The 15,483-nt window shown below is 51.2% G+C and overlaps 1 protein-coding gene across 3 annotated transcripts in view; it reads right to left on the bottom strand.

Annotated features, from left to right (window-relative positions):
* The window catches only part of igf2bp2a (insulin-like growth factor 2 mRNA binding protein 2a), a 144,177-nt gene that overhangs the window by 23,841 nt on the left and 104,853 nt on the right, over positions 1-15,483 (bottom strand). For 2 of the 3 annotated variants that reach the window (XM_059967389.1, XM_059967391.1), the window contains exons 10-11: positions 9,267-9,389; positions 6,777-6,845 (exon numbers count right to left, since the gene is read on the bottom strand). In XM_059967389.1, the coding sequence (XP_059823372.1) occupies positions 6,777-6,845; positions 9,267-9,389 (192 nt within the window). The remainder of the gene's footprint in view (positions 1-6,776; positions 6,846-9,266; positions 9,390-15,483) is intronic. The other variant, XM_059967390.1, reaches the window with a different exon arrangement.

Raw genomic sequence — 15,483 nt, forward strand, 5'->3', positions numbered from 1 at the left:
CCAGGACTGCAATGTCCAACCGCAGAGGACATGTCTTTAAAGATGGGGTGGGGGTGAGGGTTAAATTCAAAGGAGATGTTCTGGACAAATTTTTATCTTTACACAGAGTGGTGAGTGCTGGGGCGGGGGGTAAATACAGTAGAGGCCTCGTGGGGGCAGATAGGGTAGAGGCTTTCAAGAGGTTATTACATAGACACATGAATATGCAGAGAATGGAGAAATTTGAATCACATGCAGGCAGAGGGACTAGGTATCATTAGTTTAATTAGTTCATCATAACATGGTGGGCCAAAGATCCTACTCCTGTGCTGCAGTCATCAACTGGGGTAAGAGTGAGGGGCCTCTGGGAAGGAGAGGTGACACAAGAAATGAAGAAGGGCACAGATTGCTGCCCTGAACTCTGACACTACCTTCACACAACCAAGGAGGCAACTATCTGCTGAGATACCCTCTCGGGTATACAGAGGGAGACCTCCCTGTGATCAGCTCTTCCTTCCCCCATGCCAGACTCAATCTTCTTCTACATGGCATACAGAATCGAGAGAGTCCAACATCACCCGGTCCTGAGGGAAGAACCAATGATACAGCAAAACATCGGGTAGTTCCCTCCACACCAATTGCCCATGACACCCATACATGCCTCACGAGAACCGCACAGTCTCCTCGTGGGCACAGACTGTCAGCATCACTGTGAGGACAGGAACCGTCACCACGTGGGAAAACATGGGACCAGAGCTGTGCCAATGGCATTACTGTCACCATGGGAACCTGAGGGGACCATCACCATGGATACCAGACCCATCATCATCACTGAGGGCACTGTTGCCATAGGGATTGTAATCAACACCGTCAGCACCACCATTAACTGTGGGACTGTCACCAAGGGACTCGGGCTTCACCATGGTGACCAGAGCAGATACCATCATCATGGTGACCAGAGCAGATACCACCACCATGGGGACCAGAAGCACCACTAACTCCAAGGGACTGTCTCTATGGAGACTAGGGCTGACACCCTTGCTGTCCATATGCCACCTTACGCTGGATATTGTCCAATGGGAAAGGATTAACAAACAACATTGATATGTGTGGACTTTACAGAAGAACGGCGATTGAAAGGAATTGAATTCTTAACCTAGATGGAGAGTGAGAGATTCAATTCCAAGGAAAGGCTCCCAGTTCCTAACTAACTACAACTATGTCTGTCACAAATTGGAGAAAGATAATTCACTGGTTCACAGTGGACAGGGATTAACAAGCATTCAACAGCTCGGCTTTGCACAAATGAAAACCATGGATTGCGACCGGGTTAGCGCCGGAACCAAGGATGGGAAACACATCGAAACCCGAAGACAGCATCGACCCTGAGGATTGGCTATAGTTTAGAATAGAGCTGACAGAAAAGGGAGAAATATACACAGCGAGGGTAAGCTTGCAGAGATAATTAAAACTGAAACTGCAAAATGTAAAAGCAACAAAAAAGTGTAAAGAGGAAGACACATATACAGTAGGTTTGTCATGGTCAGAAAACAGAGAACTCTATAAGGAGCAATGAAAAGATATTGCACTATGGTTAGGTTGCAGTCAATGTACTGATGCAGTTCTGGGCACCGGAATATAGGAAGAATGTGAAGACTTTGGTGTAAAAGAGGCTCACTAGGATCCTACCTGGATTGGAGAGTATTATTTTTTTTATAAAGAAAGGTTGGACAAAGTTGAAATAACATTTCTGGGAAGAGGAACAAGAGTTAAGGTTTCAGGTTGGAGACGCTTTGAACACAACCAAAATGGACACAAAGTTAAAAAAGCTGGTAAAGCTGCAGGGAGGTGGGGAGGGAGCTCATTTCTGATACCTGGTCAATGAGTGAATGGAGGGAGTTAAGAGAAAACATGGATAAAACCTTCAGAAGAAGAGAGCTGCAAAATGCAGAGTGGGAGGACAAGGCCCCTAGTGAACACACTTTGTTTCAGTGCAAGGAGTACAAGGTTAAGGCAGATGAATGTCAGAATCAGGTTTAATATCACTTTCATGTGTCATGAAAACTGTCGTTTTGTGGCAGCAGTACAGTGCATAGTAATGAAAACTATCAATTATAATAAATACGAAATACATACTTGTACAGCATACACATATATAGTGCATAACGTCAAATTAAATAAGTAGTGTAAAAAGAAAGCACATAGTGAGGTAGTGTACATGGGTTCACTGGCAAGGCTCAGCAGATGAGAGAGGTTGCAGATTTGGTCAGGAAGGATAAGTAAACATGTGTAGCATTTAGGAAGCCAGTATCGGACACAACCTGTGAAGAATATAATGCAGGCAGGTGATAAGCTAAACAAAGAATCAGAAAGGCTTAAAGGGGCTCAAACTCTCCTTCCTGAGGAGGATAAAAGAGAATCCCGAGACATTTTATACATAGATTTAAAACTAGGGTGAGGGTAGGACTACTCAAGGACAAAGGAGGGAGTCAGAGGAAGTGGGCAAAGTACTCTGTTCTCTTTAGTTCTGGTCGCCTAACTATAGGAAGGATGTAGAAGCTTTAGAGAGGGTGCAGAGATTTACCAGGATGCTGCCTGGATTGGGGAACATAGCTTATCAAGATAGCTCATTCAACTTAGAGCTTTCTTCTTTGAAGACAGTGGGGATGGAAAGTGAATGAACAGAGGTATATAAGATAAGAGGCACAGACTGAGTGAATAGCCAGAGACGTTTTCCCAGGGCAGAAATGGCCAATACCAGGGCATCATATTTTTAAGGTGATTTTAGGAAAGTTTGGGGTGGGGGGGAATGTCACAGGTATGCTCTTTACACAGAGAGTGGTGGGTGTGTGGAACAGCCTGCCAGGGGTGGTGGTAGAAGCAGATACATTAGGGATATTTAAGAAATTCTTTGACGGGCACATGGATGATAGAAAAATGGAGAACTATGTAGGTGGGGAAAGGTTACATTGATCTTAGAGTAGGTTAAACGGTCAGCATAACGTCATGGGCTGAAGGGCCTGCACTGCGCTGTAGTGTTCTACGTTCTACTAAATGAACACTTCACACCAGTACTCACCAAAGAGGACATGGGGGGGGGGGGGGCTTGTGAGATTAGGGAGGGGCCCGTGATAGAGGAACAGGTGGAGTCGGGTCTCTTGAAGGATAGGTCCCCAGGGCCCGACGGGGCGTACTCCAGGTTACTAAGAGAGGCAAGAGAGATTGATGCATTTTTGGCAGAGCTCTTTGTGCCCCCCACCAAGCCACAGGCGAGGTCTCAGAGGACTAGAGAGTAACCAGTACTGATCCCTGATTAAACGGCAACAAGGGTAATCCAGGACATTATAGGTCAGCTAGCCTTATTTCAGTGCTAATTATTGGAGAAGATTCTTAGGATTGACTCACACCTGGAAAAGCGTGGACTTACTAAGGGACTACCAGCATGGCTTTGTGTGAGGCAGGTCACGTGTTATGAACTTGACTTGAGTTTTTTTTTGAGGAGATGACAAAGGTGATTGGTAAGGGTAGGGCAATGTTGTCTACATGAATTGTAGTATAGCTTTCAACAACATCTCTCATGGTAGGCTGTTCTGGAAGATGGGACCCATGGAGACTTGGTAGACTGGATTCAAATTAGCCTTCGAGGATAGAAGCTGGAAGGTAGGAGTGGAGGGCTTTCCAGATGTGAGAGCAGCGTCTGCAGAATCTCTTGTGCATGTTGTTGGAAATGTGACAGCGGTACTCCACAGGGATCAGCGCCCGGACCTCCGTTGTTTGTGATCAGTATACGCTAATGATTTGGACAAAATTTATTAGTATGCTTGAATTTTCCCAGCACAGAAATGTCAAATATTAGGGGGCACAGTTTTCAGGTGAGAAGGAGAAAGCTTAAAGATTTGCAAGGCTAAAAAGACTTGTTTTTTTAAAAAATATATATAAACATGGTAGATGCCTAGAAAGTGTTGCTAGGAGAAGGGTGGAAACAGTTACAATACTTAAGAGGAATTCATGCAGCACATGAATAGGGAATGGACAGAGCTAGACCATGACAAGCACGCCAACGGGGTTAGCTTAGTTAGGCATCATGGTTAGCACAGAAATGGTGGGCTGAAGGGCCTGTGCTGTACCTTTCTATATTTCTATTTCTAGGCTTTACATATGTATTCAGCTTCTCTCTCTGCAAAGGAGGATATACAAAACGAATCTCCGAAGAAGTGTTGGAAAACACAGGGTACAGTGAGAAAGTAACTAAATCAGTTTTAGTGGGGAAATGGTTCAAGGGAAACGAGAGATAAAAGGCAGATAAATCCCCAGCCAGTGTCACAGTATGATCACTACAAGTCATTTCAAAATGATTGTAGGTGGATGGCAACGGATTTTCCCCAAAATAGGAGAGTCCAGAACTAGAGTATGTAGACTTAGGATGAGTGGGGATTGGTGGGGCAAGCAGAGGGTGGCACATATGGAATGGGCTGCCAGAGCCTGTGGCTGAGCCAGGGACCACTGTAGATGCATTTGGATAAGCACATGGAGAGGTGGAGCTGAACGCAGGAAATGGCGACTACCTGGGTACTGTGGACAGCATGGACACATTGGGCCGAAGGGCCTTCATCCACGCTGTATTTCTTTATGACTCTATGTCCTGAGGACGTGGCATTGGAGATTCCAGATACGTTGGAGATCATTGTTCACATTACTTAGACTGTGGAACAGCTATAGAGGACTGGAGGGAGATAAAACAGCACTTTTTGAAAGCAGCTGGAGAGTAAATTGGGAATTATTGACTAGTTAGCTTGACACTGGTAATAGGCAAAATGCGCAAAGTTCAAAGTAAATTATCAAAGCATGTACATGTCACCATATACTATCTCGAGATTCATTTTCTTGCAGGCATTCCCAGTAGAACAAAGAAATACAATAGAATCCATGAAAAACTGCACTCAAAGAAAAACTGACAAACAACCAATGTGTCAAAGACGACAATCTACGCAAAAAAAAAGTAAATAAATAATCCTGAGAACATGAGCCCTTGAAAGTGAGTCCATAGGTTGTGGAATCAGTTCAGAGTTAAGGTTATTCATGCTGTTTCTGGAGTCTGATTGTCGTAACTCTTCCTAAACCTGGTTGGGTGGGACCCAAGGCTCTTGTACCACCTTCCGGATGGATACATAGAGAAGACAGCATGGCCTGCATGGTGGGTGACAGCACTCATTGTAGTTTGCTTAATGTTGGGGAGGGTTTTGCTTGTGATGGAGTGGGCTGTGTCCACTTTTTGTAGGTATTTCGGCTCATGGGCTTTAGTGTTTCCATACCAGGCCACTCTCCACTGTGCAATGGTAGAAGTCTGTCGAAACTTTTAGATGGTGTGCCAAATCTGTGCAAACCTGTAAGACAGCAGAGGTGCTGTCATGCCTTCTTTGTGCTGGCACTTAGAAAAGATGCCACAGCTAAGCATTGGCTGAGTGACAGGATCGAAAAGTTACATGAACTCATGAAAGGGAAATTATCTTTGCCAAATCTATCTGATAGTTTCTGGAGGATGTAATGAACTGAAAGGACGAGGAAGAGCCAGTGAGTGGGTGCATTTGGACTTTCAGACAGCTTTTAGCCTGCAAAATTAAATCACCTGCATTGGGCTAAGGTGCTGGGATGAATGGCTGATGGGAAATCAAGTGGCAGCACAGGGATCAGATTAAGATAACGATCACCTTTATTTGCCACATGTACCTCCAGGTAGATAGTGAAAGGAATCAAATCAAATCAGTGAGGATTATGCTGGGTGACACCATGCTTCCGGACGAAATCCACTTGGTCGTGGGGACCAAGTACAAGTTCCTCACAATGTCAGGAATTGAACCCCAAACTTACAAAGGGTGGCGCCAACCGCTCGGCTAGCAAACGGGCCCACAGCCCAGCCCCATGCTCAGTGCTGAGACCCCAGCTCTTACTGATGATCTGGATGAGGGAAGCAAATAGACTGTCCCCAAAGCTGGCCCCGATATCCTCGGATGCAGAGGCGGTCCAAGCTGACTTGGACAGGCCGAGGGAATGGCAAGATCTGGATGACGACACCATTAGTCACTTCGTTGGCGAAGGATCAGCAAGTGTGCGCAACAGGACCCGGGTGTCCGGGTGCACCAGTCGCTGCAGACACAGGAGGCGGCCCGGGGGGAAGGGCTGCTACCTCACTCGGGTTCAAGCCCCAGGTCGGGCGCCGTGCCTGCGGAGCTCGCTTGCCCTCCACATTCCCCCTGCGTGCTCCAGTTTCCTCCCACATCACAAAGACTAGTGGGATGGTAGGTAAAACAGCCGTACTGTTTACACCAGCGTGTGGGTGACAGGTAGACCAGGGGAGCGTAGGAAGAATAGGTCACAAGTTAATCCGTGTAGCCTCCTTCTCCCTCGTCAGGGAATGATGATGCTGAATTTAGTGGTGCTCTCCCTTTGAACCGAGATCAGCTGCTTTTGCACATTGGTTGTTTGGCAGTCCTTGTGCACAGCTTTTCATTGATTCTATTGTACTTCTTTGTTCCACCACGAATGCCTGCAAGAAAACGAATCTCAGGACAGTACATGGCGACAGGTACGTACTCTGATAATAAATTTACTTTGAACTTTGAGCAGCTGGGGGCTGCATTTCGGTGAGATTGCTAAACCCCCCCCCCCCACCACTGTTGTGGCTGGGCCCAGCAGCCGACAGCGACGGGTCAGAGAGGCGGCAACAGCCGGCGCGCGGCGTGGACAAGCTCGGCTCAAGGCTGTGCCAGCTTGGTACTTGTTTGGCGTGTGGCACTTACAGTGTACGGATGAGCCACTGCACCGACTGCCGCTGTGTTATACAAAGCCCCTGGGTAGCACAGCTGACTCTACATCAGGAGAGGAAAAAGGTATCAGTTACTGCCGGCCCGTCACAATTCATTACATTTCTCTCAGTGTCAGAAGTCCTCACGCCCCACCACCACCAACCACGGGCACAGGGGAAGGGAATCGAGGCTCCCCACGGGGAGGTCGAGTGTCGCCTGCACAGAGGAACGCGTGCTACAGTCACTTCCATCGTAAGCAGTTTGGGCGCACACCTCAAACGCACATTGCAAGCGCACACTGGCGCGTGCGTGTGCGCGCATAAAGGCACACACGCAAACAGACGTGCAAATGCACTCAGACACATGCACAAACGGTCCCGCAAACAAACGCGCCAACACACAGACACGTGCACAGAGGGGCGCACACACAAATCGATGTGTGCCGATACGCACGAATAGATGTCACACACAAAGAGACGCGCACACACAGGTGCAGATGCGTAAACAGGCATACCACAGACAGATGCATAAACACAGAAACAGACAGATAAACTGAGAAACAGACAGACTAAACATAGAAACAGACAGATAAACACACACAGACAGATGCATAAACACAGATGTCCACACACAGATCCACGCACATACAAACACAAGTGCACCCACACCAGGGGTGGGGAGGATGCTGAGGGCACCACCCTGATTCCTGTCACAATTTGAAAGGTGGGAGGTCAGTCCCTTTATCCATCTTTCCACCCTCCCCCTTCGAGCAGCAGCTCCACCCTACACTGGCAGGCTACTGCTGCCCAGCAAAGCAGATGGGCAGATCCAGAGGAGGGAGAGGGTGAGGGGGCTGGGTGAGAGGGAAGGAGGCAGTGAGAAGCTGGAGGAAAGGAACGGGGGAAGATGTAGAGAGGGAGGGCGGAAGGAGCTGGGAGGGTTAGAAAGAGAGGTGGGGCAGAGGAGGTGGAAAAGAAGGTGGGTGTTCTGGGAAGGGAGTGGGGAAGAGGTCGTGGGGGGTGGTACAGGGTGAGAGAGTGAACGTAGAGGAGGAGACCTTGAGTGTGAAGCTGTCAGCACAGGCACCAGAATCACAGGGCAATGGAACAAAATTCAACGTCAGCAGACGGAGGCGGATAGGTAAGGGGTGGAGGGAGACAGAACGAGATGGAGGTAAGGGAAACCTCTGAGAAAATGAGCCCAGACAGAGTAGACACAAGGGTCTGCAGATGTAGGAATCTGGAGCAACACACAAAATGCTGGGGGAACACAGCAGCTCAGTATGGAAAGGAATAAACAGTCGACATTAAGGGCTGAGACCTTTCATTGGGACCCCATCTTCATTCTGATGTAGGGTCTCAGCCTGAAATGTCGACTGTTTATTCCTCTCCATAGATGCTGCCTGACCTACTGAGATCCCCCAGCATCTAGTGTGCGTCACAAAACACAATCTGCCCGAGGAGCTCAGAGGGAGCGTGTGGGGAGCGGGAGGAATTGGTGCAGGGTTTCGACCTGGAACATCAACAATTCACAGATGCCGCTCAGCTCCTGAGGTCTTCCAGTGGATCAGCTGCTGAGGCAGAATGTGGAGCATGCGTGCGTGTACGGCTGGCCCACAGAACTCTAGACATAGGAGCAGAATTTGACCAATTTGCCTCATTGGATCTGCTCTGCAGGAAGGGTAACACCCACTACTCCCCCTGCAGAGGAAGAGAATGGAGGTGGGGGGGGGGGGGGGGTCACAGGTACAACAGCAACGCTGCCCAGAAGCCGTGCATGAAATGGAATTTCAAAGTTCAAAGTAAATTTATTAGCAAACTACGTATTTGTCACCATATACTACCTGAGATTCATCTTTGCAGGCATTCACAATAGAACAAAGAACTACAATAGAATCAATAAAAAAAACGACACTGATTTCACCAGCCAGAGGGTAACAAATCTGTAGCATTCATAGTCACATAAGGTGGGGGAGCCCAAGTCAATGGGTGTACTGAAGGCAGAGATTGATAGTTTCTCGATTGGTAAAGGAGTGAAGGACACATCAGCCGTGATTGAATGATAGAGCAGACTCGATGGGCCGAATGGTCCGGCGCTGCTCCTGTATCCTTTCAGAATGACATCTCACGTACCTGCACCAGAGTGGCCAGCAGGTGGGGAGGGATGTGGAGGCAGTGGGTTAGGAGAGGCCAAGGGACAATCCTGTTCTGAAAATACGCAAACAATCGGTCTTGTCTGAGCTGGGCAAATGGCTGGATGGGTACAAGGGGAGACTGCCCCAACAGGGGAAGGGGGAGACTGCTTTCCACCAAAGGAGGGGGAGGGGGAGACCCTCCCCAGGGACGTGAACTACCAATTCAACTGGGGAGGGGGGCTGCGGTTGTTGGGCTCCACTCTGGGAGGGGAGGGGGCAGAAGACCCACCATTCCCCTTCCTATGCAAGGACACCAACCACCGGGAAGGAGATCCAGCTCACAAACTCACCACAAAGGGACTGTAGGAGCTCCCACCCCCTCGAGGCCGACCAGCCGACGGAAGGACTGACATTCCCGATGAGAAGATTCCCAGAGCGTTGAGGTTCAGGCCCGGGATCAGGTTGACTTGTTGCTGGAAGAGTAATGGGTGAACCAGAGTCAGGTCTTGACAGTGTGATTCTCCAACTCCCACCACACCTGCACCCCAGCCCCCACCTCTGCCGCCCCTCCCTCTTCCGGAGAACAAATCTTCGCAGCAATTCCTGATTTGGGAACGCAGAACAGTACAACACAGGAGCAGGCCTTTCTGCCCACAGTGCTGTGCTGACCTAATTTGAGTGCTTCATTCAACTGATCCCGTTTGCCAATACAATGTCTGTACCTGTTCATTCTCTGCAAATTCATGTTCCTATGTAAAAACCTCCAACACCCATCTCATCCGCCTCTACCCCCCTTGGCAGTGTGTACCAGTCACCCACCGCTGTGTCGGAATACAAGCTCACCCCACAACTTCCCTTTCAACCTACCCCATCTCACCTTAAATGCACTGTAGTAGACACCGGGAGAGAAAAGATACTCGGCTTGTACCTCTCATGGTCTGATACACCTCTGACAGGTTTCCCATCTGCAGCCACTGGGGTGGAGTCGGATTCGTGCAACCAAGCTGGCAGATGCTGCCGTCAGAGCTGGTGACCTGACCCCCGGCTGCCCAACACTGGCATTAACGCAAAACTGAGCCGCCCGTCAGAGACGGCAACGGGTAGTGCTGCTGATCTTCAATGCACTGACCGACACACAGGTCCTACAGCGAAACCCAGAGCAGCTGGAGCTTCGGTTTGTGGCATCGAGGGAACTGGGTGAACTTTAAACCACTTTAAGAAGGAAACCAGAGAGATCGTAGCTTTCTCTGAGTTTGGATTTCACAATAGCCTTTTGGCTGTGCCTGCTTGTTCAATGCCACTGCAAGGGTCGGGCGTGCATACACTGAGGCACACAAGTCTGGTTGTTTCACCCTAACCAACAGAGGGTGCTCTCCACACCCAAGCTGATGGGACCGCAGAATCCCAACTGGAGACACAAGGGACTACAGGTGCTGGAATTTGGGGCAACATACAAAGTGCTGTGGCGCAGGCAGCTTCTTGGCTGGGGAAATGGGTCATCGAGGTTTTGGTTGAAATCCTTCAAGTGGACTGAAAGATAAAGGAGAGATGGTGTGTGTGAAGATGTGCAACAAGAGCTAGCAGGTGATAGGTGGATCTGGGGAGGAGGGACAATAATCACAGTATGTTTTGGGCTGAGAACTTGTATCAGGAGGGGAGACAGTGAACAGTGAATTCTCCAACCTCTGGTAAACTGCTCCTTCCCTCCCTATGCCTCATCTCTCTCCTGATGTGTGCAGTTCTTCCTATACCTGTCCCAACACCCCCGTCATCCCCCTGTTCCCCTCCTGCATCTACTTCACCTGCCCATCACTCACACCCCTCCCACAGGTTCCCTCACCATCCCCAAAGCCTTCACAGTGCTAACATTCTGGGGCATTTCCAGATGGAGGAGGTAGTGTTAGATCTCTTAAAGAACATTCAAATGGTTTAAATCCCCTAGCACTTGATGGGATATACTCCAGGTTATTTAGAGAGGCAAGAGATAAGATTTCTGTGGCTTTGACCAGTAACCTTGTGTCCTCCCTAGCTACAAGATCCCAGAGGACCGACAAATTGCCAACTTAGTTCCATTATTCACAGAGGGAAATGAATTGAACTGAATTTTGATTTATTGTCAGTTAGAAACCACAACTGAAATGCAGTTAAAAAATGAAACGATGTTACTCTAGAATGATATTGTAGCGGTGTGCTACACGCAGCGCTGAAATAACGACACGGAGTTGGTGAGCTGCAGTTGCAAAAAGAGATTTATTCAAACTTCGCGGCCTCGCTTTAAAAGCCTTCCTGATCCCACCCTCCCTGGGCAGGAATGCTGTAGGGGGCATGTATTTATAGTCCCGTCCCGCGCGCGGGCTTTTCCCCTTGCTGGTGAAGCAGGCTTGGTGCCCTCTTTGGGACCGGCCTCAATGCCGGCGCTCGCCGCTTTATGAGCCGGTTCGAGTGTGCTGGGAAGTGGGTCACCACATAACACCCCCCCCCACCCCAGAACCAGCGATACACCCCACAATGTCCACAGTCTGGGTCGGACTCTGTTTGGGAGGTCTGCCTCTGCGCCACGGTGCCTGAATCTCGACCGGCTGCGCCAAGTCCACATGGGCCGGTTTGAGTCGGTCCACTGTGAAAACCTCCTCTCTCCCCCCAACGTCCAGCACGAATGTGGACCCATTGTTCCTGTGCACCGTAAACGGCCCCTCGTAGGGCTGCTGTAGTGGTGCCCGATGTCTGCCCCGTCGTACAAAAACGAACTAAGTTTTGCAGGTCTTTGGGTACGCAGATCGGGTTCTGCCCATGCTGTGAAGTGGGTATGGGGGCCAGGTTACCGAGCCTCTCGTGTAGTCTGCCCAGGACTGCTGCGGGTTCTTCCTCTTGCCCCCTTGGGGCTGGTATGAACTCTCCTGGGACGGCCAGGGGTGCGCCGTACACCAACTCGGTTGACGAGGTGTGCAGATCCTCTTTGGGTGCTGTGCGGATTCCGAGCAGGACCCCGGGGAGCTCGTCCACCCAGTTAGGCCATTTGAGGCGGGCCATGAGAGCCAACTTCAGGTGATGGTGGAAACGCTCCACTAGTCCGTTCGACTGTGGGTGGTAGGCAGTTGTGTGGTGCAGCTGTATCCCCAAAAGGCTGGCCATAGCTGACCACAGGCTGGAGGTGACCTGGGTGCCTCTGTCGGAGGTAATGTACACCAAAGCGAGATACCCAGGTGACAATCAGTGTCCGGGCGCAAGATTCAGTGGTGGTGTCGGTGAGCGTGTCTGCCTCTGGCCATCTTGTGAACCGGTCCACGATAGTCAGGAGGTGCCACGCTCCTCGCGACACTGGCAGGGGGCCCACAATATCCACATGAATGTGGTCGAAATGCCGGTGGGTGGGATGGAACTGCTGCGGCAGAGCTTTGGTGTGCCGCTGCACCTTGGCTGTTTGGCAGTGCATGCACGTTCTGGCCCAGTCACTGACCTGCTTGCAGAGTCCGTGCCAAACGAACCTGTTGGCCACCATCCAGATGGTTGTCCTGATGGAGGGGTGCGCTAAGTTGTGAGTGTGCACAAAAATGTGCCGCCGCCAGGCTGCTGGAACGACGGGACGGGGTTGGCCAGTGGTGACGTCAGAGTAGGGTCCTCTCACCTGGGCCTACGGGGAGGTCCTGGAGCTGCAAACCGGAGACTGCAGGTCTGTAACTAGGGATCTCCTCGTCTGCCTGCTGCGCCTCCGCCAGTGTTTCATAGTCTACCCCCTGGGAAAGGGCTTGGATGTTAGGGCGGGAGAGGGCGTCCGCCACGACATTGTCCTTTCCCGAGACATGCCGGAGATCCGTCATGTATTCGGAGATGTAGGACAGATGTCGCTGCTGGTGGGACGACCAGGGGTCGGATGCTTTCGTGAACACAAAGGTAAGCGGTTTGTGGTCCGTGAACGCAGTGAAGGGCCTACCTTCTAAGAAGTACCTGAAATGCCGGATTGCCAGGTATAGCGCCAACAATTCCCGGTCAAAAGCACTGTATTTGAGCTCGGCTGGTCGTAGGTGTTTGCTGAAGAACGCCAGGGGTTGCCAGCGACCCTCAATGAGTTGTTCCAGCACCGACTGCTGTTAGATACATCCACTGTGAGGGCGGTAGGGACATCCGTTCTGGGGTGCACTAGCATCGCGGCATTTGCTAAGGCTTCTTTGGTTTTAATGAAAGCGGCAGCGGACTCCTCGTCCCAGGTAATGTCCTTGCCCTTACCCGACATCAGGGCGAATCGGGGGCACATGATTCGGGCAGCTGAAGGGAGGAAGCGGTGGTAGAAATTCACCATACCTACGAATTCCTGAAGGCCTTTGATCGTGGTGGGTCGGGGGAAATGGCGGACTGCGTCTACCTTAACGGGCAGAGGGGTTGCCCCGTCTTTAGTAATCCTGTGGCCCAGGAAGTCGATGGTGTCGAGCCCAAACTGGCATTTGGCGGGGTTGATTGTATTCACTCAGTCAGGTGTAGAGTTGACGGAAGTGGGACAGATGCTCCTGATGACTACTGCTGGCTATGAGGATGTCATCCAAATAGATGAAAGCGAAGTCCAGGTCGCGTCCATTAACCGCTGAAACGTCTGTGCGGCATTCTTCAGGCCGAACGGCATATGGAGGAACACGAAAAGGGGTGATGAGTGCCGTTTTGGGGACGTCGTCCGGATGCATCGGGATTTGATGGTATCCCCGGACGAGGTCTACCTTGGAGAAGATCCGTGCGCCGTGCAGGTTTGCTGCAAAGTCCTTAATGTGTGGCACAGGGTAGCAGTCCGGTATGATAGCCTCGTTCAGCCTGTGGTAGTCGCCACATGGTCTCCAGCCCCCTGTTGCTTTGGGCACCATGTGCAGGGGGGAGGCCCATGGGCTGTTGGACTGCCGTATGATCTCCAATTCCTCCATCCTCTTGCTCCTCCTTTGCCAGTCGGAGCTTGTCCGGGGGAAGCCTTCAAGCACAGGCGTGGAGGGAAGGTCCCTGGGTCGGGATGTGGTGCTGTACGCTGTGTCGGGGCATGGCTGCTGTAAACTGCGGTGCCAGAATCGATGGAAAATCTGCCAGGATTCTGGTGAATTCGTTGTCGGACAGCGTGATGGAGTCTAGGTGTGGGGCCGGCAACTGGGCTTCACCCAGAGAGAACGTTTGAAAAGTCTCAGCGTGGACCAGTCTCTTCCTGGGCAGGTCGACCAGTAGGCTGTGAGCTTGCAAAAAATCCGCACCCAGAAGCGGTTGGGCTACGGCGGCCAGTGTGAAGTCCCACGTGAACCGGCCGGAGCCGAACTGCAGCCGCACCGTACGGGTGCCGTAGGTCCTTACTGTGCTGCCATCAACAGCCCTCAGGGTGGGACCCGGTTCTCTGTTGTGGGTGTCGTAACTCATCAGAGGTAAGACGCTGATCTTGGCTCCGGTGTCGACCAAAAAGCAGCGTCCCAACTGCTTGTCCCAGACACACAGGAGGCTATCCCAATGGCCAGCCGCCGTAGCCATCAGCGGCGGCTGGCCCTGGTGTTTCCTGGGAACTTGCACGGCGGGCTACAGCGGTGGACTTCTGCGCCCTACGGCTGGTGGTTGAAGCACCATTGTTCGTTGGTCTCCTCACCCTTCCCTCTGGGGTTAGTGGGCTCTGCTGCCGGGCCTGGTCTGGTTTGCTGCTGGGAGCGTGGCCTGGTGATCTGTGCGACGGACGCCCCACTCTCCTTCTTGACTTTCCACAGCACATCTGCCTGGGCCGCCACCTTCCGGGGGTCGCTGAAATCCGCGTCGGACAGCAGCAGGGCTTGTGACCTCCGGCCAGGGAAAGCATCTCGTTCATCAAAGCCGATGGTGGTCTGTCTCCCAAACCATCCAGGTGCAGTAAGTGGGCAGCTCGCTCGCGCCGTGAGAGTCCGAAAGTTCTTATGAGCAGGGCTTGGAATTCTGTGTATTTGCCGTCTGCTGGAGGCAACTGTATGAACTCCTCAACCTGGGCCGCTATGTCCTGGTCGAGGGAGCTCACCATGTAGTAGTAACGTGTGTCCTCTGAGGTTATCTGCCGAATGTGGAATTGGGCCTCTGCTTGCTGGAACCATAGGTGAGGTCGCAGCGTCCAGAAGCTTGGCAGTTTTAACGAAACTGCATGAACAGATGTGGCATCGTTCATCTTCGGCCCAAGTATTGTTTGGGCCGTCAAGATCACCATCGGGGTCAGGGTCGCTTTAAAGCCTTCGTGATCCAACCCTCCCCGGGTGGGAATGCTGTAGGGGGCGCGTATTCACAGTCCCGTCCCACGCACGGGCTTTTCTCCTTGCTGGTGAAGCAGGCTTGGCGCCCTCTTTGGGACCGGCCCCAATGCCAGGCACGCGCCACTTTGTGAGCCGGTTCGAGTGCGCTGGGAAGTGGGTTGCCACAATATCACAAAAGCACACGACAAAACAGACTACACCAGAAAAACCATATAACGTTTGGCAATCCCGAATCCAGAGTCTAGAGAGGCTGCTGCATATTAATATTGTGCTACCATCTTAGCGTGTTCCCCGGAAAGGAGCTCCAAGCCCACAAGACAAAACCAAGACTACCCAGACACACCAA

The sequence above is a fragment of the Hypanus sabinus genome, chromosome 4 (assembly GCF_030144855.1).
Source record: "Hypanus sabinus isolate sHypSab1 chromosome 4, sHypSab1.hap1, whole genome shotgun sequence".
In the NCBI taxonomy this organism is placed as follows: Eukaryota; Metazoa; Chordata; class Chondrichthyes; order Myliobatiformes; family Dasyatidae; genus Hypanus; species Hypanus sabinus.